General features: G+C 40.3%; 1 protein-coding gene across 1 annotated transcript; it reads right to left on the minus strand.

Moving 5' to 3' along the window:
- Positions 1-6,135: 6,135 nt before the first annotated feature.
- On the minus strand, positions 6,136-8,365 carry ankrd33aa (ankyrin repeat domain 33Aa; the record flags this gene model as incomplete). The annotated part of the gene is made up of 4 exons (XM_079225666.1): positions 8,105-8,365; positions 7,847-7,976; positions 7,612-7,752; positions 6,136-6,962 (listed from the first exon to the last, which is right to left on the minus strand). Exons 1-4 carry the CDS (start codon positions 8,360-8,362, stop codon positions 6,136-6,138), a joined length of 1,356 nt encoding a protein of 451 aa, XP_079081792.1. The 5' UTR covers positions 8,363-8,365.
- Positions 8,366-8,789: the final 424 nt, after the last annotated feature.

Here is an 8,789-nt window from a genome sequence, read left to right on the forward strand (position 1 = left end):
AAATTATGTTCTTTTAAATAACATAGTCACACATGTAAGACACTTGTGTTCTCTGTGTGTTTTAAATGGTAAAAGCCTTTAGTGACTGTCTGCTAGTTACGGCAACAGACTGATTGTATCTCCATTTCACAGACAAAGCTAGGCTTGGCCAGCTTTATGGCTCAGTCACTGTCTGCATGCTCTCACATACATACCTACAATGAATGCAGGTCTGTGGAAGAAGTCGAACACATCCAGACAATATGCCAATTATACACATGAGAGGAAAGAGGTATGAACTTTTGCTATAAAGTACAGGCCATTGGTGTAGGAAGTATTTACTCAAGCAAAAGTAGCCATAACACAATGCAGTCACATTCAAAATTTTACTTTAAAGAGTCTTTTAAGCTATAAACTAAAAAGGGATGACTCCATTGTGATGGAACATATCAAGCCTGGTTTTAATATTGAAATTTCTTTCCAAATTTATAGAAATCAGCATTTTATGGTTGAAAATGGCTCAAAACACCATCAGTCGACCATTTGGGACTAATCTACATCATGAAATAAGAGAATGTTGACGCCCTCTTATCAGACGCCCGCTCCCCCCCTCCCCCCGTCATCTATTGTTTTTACTATCAAGTAACCACCGTGTACATCTGGAACATCTGGCTAGTTAGCTAGCAAACGTTATCATGCTAATGTTACACTGGTTACAGATCATCCCTGCTGCTAGGAGATCTTACAGCCAGGAGAAAAACAGACGGAGATGGTCCATGTTCAAAGCTGGTGCTTGCTCTCCTCCCGGCAAAGTAGTCTGCCAGTGGACTACTTTATTGATTTATCGGTAAAGAGAAGGGACTGCGTTTACTTCTTGGCACATTTGTGGTCTGGGGCTTAGACCTTAAGTCTCTCTTTAAATCTTCCTTTAACTAAAAAACACACACGTACTAATGATGTAAAAAAGAATAACCCCGGAGCATTACATTATCATGTATTATATAATTTTAACATAATTGCTGATGCATTCTTATTCAAGGAGCAGTTTATTTATGTAACCTGTTGAGGGGGAGGTACATTTCACTATTTCAAATCCTTTTGGGTTGTTAATAAATCTTATTTGTCAGATGTAATACATTGTAATCTGCTTAATCTGTGAAAATATCTTGTAATAATATTAGCCTGACCGATACAGGATATATATATATATATAGAGAGAGAGAGAAATATGCTACGATTATGTGAGCCAATAGCCTTTTCTTTTTACATAAACAAATTAACCCCCAACAATATGACAGATATGTGACATATGCCATTTTATGTGTAATACATCAACTTTTCAGTGCTCTCTGGTGGACAAACTACTGTCTTTATGGCTACCTTTGGGAGTCGAAAATAAGCAAATTACTTTAATTAATTGAGTGTGAAACGTAGTGGAGCAGGTGTTAGCAGAATCAAAAATACCTCCACATTGTGCTTGAGAAGGTCTAAAGAGTTCAATAAATTTGATTTATTATGGCTAGCCCATTCTTTTCATAATAATGACGACACAGTAGATGGCTTCAAGAACATCCTTCACTTCTGTTAATGTATCTTTAGGTCAGGTGGGTCACCTTTTGACACCTGTTGTTCATCTGCAAACACGTGAAGGGGTGCAGAAGGTGACATGGCGTCCAGTGATAGCTATATTTACATCTTAACATTCACGTAAGCTAGTTAGGAAATCACAGCACAGAATAAAGCACACACAGAGAAAGAGAAAACAATGATGTTCACCACCAGCGTACCTTTTTTTTTAACTCGCCTCTTAACCCGACAGACACAAACGTCGCACGTCTCCCATATCACAACGTAGCCTCCCTCCGCGGCCAAAGTGTTTCAAATAAAAAATAGTGCGTTTATAACGCAACTAGCTCCATTTTTTAAGGGTGAATCGTTGTACTTTTCGTGCAGATGTTCACATCCTTTCCTGCTTCGCTGACGTCCACCCGCCGTCTCTGGAAACAGTTCGTCCGCAGTGTTTTTCTTCTTAGCTCCAAACAATTAAAAACTGCCCACTTGCTTCGCAAAAAAGTGACACCTCCGCTCGTGGAAGAAGTGCAAAGTGAAAAAGACCCGGCAGCTGTCTGCTGGCAGGACGACAACCAGCGTGCAGCAGCTATCTCATCTCAGTCCAAATCTGCGCTGATAAAACCACAACCTCGCCGTCGGGTTGGAACCGAACTCCTTCCGCGTTGAGAACCTCTCTATTTGAAGGCTCCCTGCAAGTCCGAAGTATGAACGTTTTCTGTTGTTCTCTCCAGTCCCGATCTAAAGGCAAGATTACAGATTTCTAAATGGGATACAGCTTTGTCCCACCCTTTATTGTCCCGCACAGGGTCTGCTTTGCCCGGAATGTGTTCTCAGAGCGGTTTTCCTGTTTCTTGCTTAACCTCTTATTTTCTTCTTTCCCCTGTGGACTGCTGTCTTCACTGCACTGAAAGGAATGTGCTTCAAAGTGCCCACCATATAATAACATGTCTGTGTTCAAAAACAAGAAGTACTTAGTACTTTTCCCAGTTTGCATCACTTTTTAACCATTCTCAGGAGCCAGTGGAGGCTTTATTATGTAGCCTATTATAACAACAGTGATGACTTTATGATCCCCTGCAGACATTTTACAATTTTCATATGATTTTTTCTTTACGTATGTATACTCCTTTATAATGATTATGCAGAAATGCAATAATGGAAAAAATTGATATGGTGAGTTGTTAGCGAACAGTTATTTATTATTTCCACATCCAACTTTTGGAGTCGTTTTAGTCTCCACCGAAAGAATCTTAGTCAAATATTCAGTCTCCATTAGCTCTGCTTCTTGTTTCTACCAACTCCTGATGGAAATATGGCTCTTTAGATGCTCGATGCTCGACCATGTTCACCAGCCAGTGGATTTTTGGGGCTATTTCACTGGAAACAGCTGCCTGCTGTGGCCAAAAACAATACTCTGAGAGCAGTGAGGAGGCTCATACATGAAGCACTGAATCTTGCTGTGTGAAGTTGAGGGGAGCTCCTCACCGTCTCCTCTTGATAGTTATAAAAAGGCACAAGCCCCGAGCTGCCTTCCAGGCTCATGACCTCACGAGCAAACGGTGCTGCAGATTCAGGTGACATTTCTCTATATGTTAAACACTGTATAACCTGCTTCAGCTGCTAGACACAATCTGTCTTCTACTTCAATGAAAAGTCCATTCTCAGTGCATCTAAGTGTTTTTTATTACTTTGATTTAGATTGCATATTTGACCACAATGTACTTCCAGACGATGGTAGTTGGTAATGTCATGACACTATGCTCATATATGCTTAAACAAGTCTTAAACGGAGATTTAAGGTGAGCATAGATAAACTTTCTGCCTTAAATCAGATACATGTGAAAAAAAAACTGCCTTAATGTTAAACTCTGCACATACATAATTCAGCACAGTAAAGGTAAAACATCCATTTGGAGTAATGATAAGCAAAACACATTTCTGAGTCACGTGGGACTATAAGAGGATTTTCTTTTGTCCAAGTAAACTACTTCACCTTGTTAATCAAATTGAGGATAACACAATGGTGCTCCAATGCCTTTCTGTTATTGCAGTTGTGGCCATCAAAGTGTCTCTTAATGGCAAATGCATTTGTCTCTTGGATGCCGGACAGACACTGCTGTGTGAAAACACTTCATTCTGCAGGGTCTTAGACAGATGTCTTCATGTCTGTAATATAAATTCCCCTCCCCCCCCTTGTTCTCAGGCTCTGTAATCTTTCAGTTTTTGGCTTAGGACTGAAGAAACAGTTGGAAGCTCTCACATCAGCTGTCATGTAGAAAAGAAAGAGCAGCACTTATTTTTCTTTTCTACCAATCTCTGTCTCAATCGAGAGCCGCACTGTCTCATTCCCTTACGGTTTTTCTAAAAGCTTTTATTTGTTGTATAAACTACGAGAGGAGAGGAAATGTGATTTTGCTTTAGCAGACATGTTTTCATACTTTGTTTTTCATGAGCAAATCCCTGGTAAACGAAAAACTTGTGTTGTCCCAAGTTTGTTAAAGTAAAAAAGTCAATACTTTAGCTGACACAGCTCATATTTGTGCTTCACAGTGTGAGGCCTCATTTTCAGAGGTGAGAATCTGTATATTCTGGTCCAGACTGTGTGTTCTAACTGTATTACGAGGATATGTGTTTATAGTCTATGTCCTTATAGACAGGTTTGAAGCCTAATGGAGAGGTTTTTATTTTAGAGTTGACCTCAAGTCACCAAGTTCCACCCTGAGAAGAGGAAGTGAGCCAAATTACTGAAAATATCATGAGAAAATGTTCATCTTGCTTTATGTTGACGTAAAGAACTTCAAATTAAAACAATTAAAAAAAAGAAATTATTCCATAAAATATTTTTGAGCGCATCAAAGTAGCCAATGAAAGCTAATTGTTATGTAATGAGATTGGTTTAAGAGATTACAGATCCGAGTTCAAAAGTCATCTCATGCCACTCATGAGAGCGCATTATAGGCTTCCTTAAGAAGCTCAAAGTAACTTTGAGAGGGAGTTACCACGGTTACGTGCCACACAAGAGGCTCATTCGTCACGTGCATGCCTGTTGAGGAAATGTTGAATTTCTAGCGTGTAAAATAGTTTCATGTCATACAATAGGAAAATGTTTCAGGGACTTGTGTAAGAGCAGCATCTTTAAGTTCCTTTTTCAGTTCCTGTACAACAAATGTGTATTATGTCCTGTGACTTCACTAATATACAATATTATGGTTCTTTTAGATTACCAAATCCACGGTGGAGTGCAGAAAAACAAATTCACTTGAAAAGGTCAGTACATTTATTTCAAACTTGCATACAAACACACATTTTCATATGTCTCACACTTTATCAAAATGTACAAGACTTGCGCTTTTGTCTCTTGCTTCAATTTTAAAATGAATAACCCCAGAAATGATGTCCTCACTTTTTATAAGAACATTATCTAAATACCTTATTTTACTTTAAAGATTTCCTGAGTGGCATTATGTGTAAATAGTAAATACATGCATACATACATACATGTATACATACATGCATGCATACATACATGCATACAGACAGACAGACGGACAGACAGATATACATACATACATACATACATACATAGAGACATACATACACATATGCATAGGTAACTCTGCACGTGTGAGGTTTGCTGTTCTCAACAAAAAAAGATGGTGTCCAATTAAAAGCCAATCAAACATGTTACATTAACCTCCGGCAGACTTTGGTCTTGACTACTAGTTTTTCTTTTCTGCATCTTCGCTGCTAACATCATTCACATGCCACAGCCTAGCTGTTTGTATCATTACAATTCTGTCAAAAAGACACAATAAAAGGCATCCGGTATATTCTACATGTTGCATACAGTGAAGATTGGATTACCCTTGAAAATAAGCGTGTTGACTAAATCTCAGAATGGTGACTGATATCATTTATATAATGCTGTAAAATGGCCTTTAAATTGCCCTGGTTGTTGTTTTTGAGGGATTGCAGGAAACTCTCAAGTATATTGAAATGTTGTCAGCTGACTGAGCAGTTCTAATATTAATCGGACAATGTATTATAGCTACGATTCATTTCCTGTTTCTGAAACGTTTCCACAGCATTACTCCCATTGCAGAGTAGAAAAAGAACCATAGTTTATGAATCTTACAATAGTTGTGCTGACATATTTTCATTTCTTGGTTTTGTAAAAAGCAGTCACTGTCCCTTTTGAGCGTGTGGCGTAGAGGAGCAACGCCAGTAGTTTGGAGATTTGTTGTCTGTTTTTGGTTTTCTCACATGTACTGTATAAACAATATTTGCTATTGCTTTGGTAGTCTTGTAGTTAAATACCATAACTTATAATACACAGATTTGTAAAATCCTCAATGTACAGTGTTCTCCAATTGATATCATTGGTGGTGTTTGTGGTCACTTTAAGTGTGCATCCCCCTGAGAGTAAATCTACTAATCCTCAAGGAAAAAGTCAGTCATACTAAGAACATGTCACGTCTCCAAATCCAAATAATATTTGTTTCACAATTTTCAAATCCATCACTGTAATCACATATGTCCATTCCTCATTCATGCTTTATTTTCTAAGGAAAAGAGAATAATGCCTCATTTTTGGCTTAATGAACGTTTGGACGCCTTCTGTTTTTTCTCTTGTTCTTTTTCCTTTTCTTGTTGCTTCTTCTCTCTTTTCTTCTCCTCCTTGGCCTCCTTGTACTTCCAGATAGGAGGCTCCAGGTAGCCCTTCTGCCTTTTCTTCTTTTTCTCTTTCTTTGGAGTGTGCTCCCCAGATTTAGTTACTTCAATCTTGGGAATACATCCTGAGGGGAAGATGCTGTTCCTGTGTGCCATGCTGCGGGGAATGAAGCTTCTCCTGCCACCTGACGTCATGCTTTCCCTGCGCTCTGTGTCCTGGCAGCAGGAGGTCAGAGATACAGAGTTGTCTGACACATCAGCCTGATAATCTGAGGTGGTGATGCAGCCTTTACTGTGGGACACTGTGCTCTCTTCCAACTCCTTGCTGCTGTGCTTTTCAAGCAGCTCAGGCACGGCAAACCGTCGCTTGCCAATCTCTGGGGGGCTGGAGGGACAGAGTGGACGGCAACCAGTGGCAATGAGGTGGCTGTGGATGCCCGTAGTCATCCGCACCATATGGTCCATGACCCCATTGTCTTGGGGGTCATGAGGGAAGCTGAAAGAAACACTGTCTTTTAAGCTCTGCCTCAGCTTTTGGCTGGTTGTTTTGATGGCTGTGGCCTTTGCTACCAGTTGCTTCAGCTCAGGCCACTCAGGAATGTAGCTATCACAGAATTGCTCAGCGACAGAATGAGCCTGCAGGCGGCGGATTCTGTTAAGAGTCTCAAACCCTCCTGTCCTAAGGACCCAATCCTTGAGACCTCTCCCTTGGACCTGATCCATTGCATTCATATCTGCACCTGTGCATTAAAAGTGGAGAAAAATACAAAATAAAACGGTAAAAACAAGGGCACAAGTTCATAATCATTGGATGCTGAGGGACGTGGGGAAATCAATTGCTTCTTCAGTAAAATTACCCCACCATGTGGTTACTTTTGGAGCATACTTCATTGAGTAGATGTGCAGCGTAACACTTCACAGCATGGTGAAACAGGATATCGATTGCAATTAGGTGAAAACAATGTGCTATAATTAGGCCCGGAGTTCTGCAGATTTGCTATCTGGTAGTAATGATTCAGTTTAACTCATCATTGGAGGGATATGTGTCTATTTCAAAGACTATGATCACCCGCTTAATGAATAATTAGAACTTGAAAACAAAACCAAGAGTACCAGACACATATTTCTATTTTACACATGGCCCTGTTTGCCTGTAAAATTATCTGTCTCTGACATAATTTAATTTTGAGTATAATGTGGTTGGAGAGAAAAAAAATCTGATATCCTGGTTTACCCTCTAAATCACATGGGTATAACATCTATAGCTGGGTGATGGTCTGCACTAATGTGGGCATAGTGCCTCTGAATAAATCTATTGTTCATGTGAGCACATACACCAGATGTTCCTCCTGCAAAGGTAAAAGGAGGTATTATGCACCATAAACGTACCATGCATTAACAGGGCGGATACACACTCTTCTCGGCCCTGTAGGCCTGCCTTTATGAGAGCTGTGAAGCCCCGAGGATCCCTGACTTCAGTGTCCACGTCAGAGTAGAAGTTAAGGATATAGTTTAAAATGGTGACAAAACCTGGGAAAAACAAACAAACGTCATGTCAATATGGTAGGTTGATGAATTGAGACGAGATGTTGAGGTTATGTGCTGTATATGTCACGAGACATACCTGCCTGAGCAGCAATCATGAGGGCCGTGTTGCCATCATTGTCTTGGTGGTTGATGTCTATGAATGGACATATGTGCAGCATGGTGACAATGTCTACGAATCCTTTGCCCACAGCCAACATCAGTCCACTCTGAGGGGGAACAATGTTGAAATAAATGCACCCTTCATGACTATCAAACCCTTTTCGTTGTAGAAATATAGATTTCTCACTTTCTGTCAAAGTCACTGGTATAAAGAGGGAAATTAAATCCAACTCACCCTGCCATTGATGTCCAGGTCCATGGCCTCGTCTTTAGTGACTCCTCTCTCTAGGATCCTGCGCAGGGACGTGGGTTCATTCCGGGCGCAGGCCTCATACAACGTCTTAGCTGGCTCTGTGTACTTTTCATCCCTTTCATAGTCAGGAAGCAACGAGTCTTCAGAAAGCAAACTCCCTGTGTCAGAATCATCTAGGAGGATATCCGAGTCCTCAGATGGGCCTTCGCCCAGATGGGGGTCATACTTTGCAGTGGCCATTGTTCCCCTTTCCGTCTGTGCTCACACCTGGGTGTCAGGTCTACTGCTCACCATCTACATCTTGAATAGGAAGACATTCATATCGTCACTGTGGACACAAACTGACACAAAATGAACTGATTTATCTCATGTTCCAATTTAGTCACCAATGTGTGCTTATCCTAATGTGAAAGGTGTTGGTGACTGCAACATATTTGTGTGCAAAAGGCATATCAGTACTCCATGTTGATTAGTGCCTTATTCTGAGACAGGATTCTGTATGATTTCTTCCCCTTTTTTAAAATAAGCATCTAATGCAAGAATGACGGCAGTACATTGGTAACTTTTGAAGTTGGCGTATTAAATAGATCTGATGACATGTAAGGGCCTTGTGTATAAGCGACGATGACGAGAAGAAGATGATGAGCTTCACCTCACCTCCGTTTTC

The sequence above is a fragment of the Taurulus bubalis genome (assembly GCF_910589615.1).
Source record: "Taurulus bubalis genome assembly, chromosome: 11".
Lineage (NCBI taxonomy): Eukaryota > Metazoa > Chordata > Actinopteri > Perciformes > Cottidae > Taurulus > Taurulus bubalis.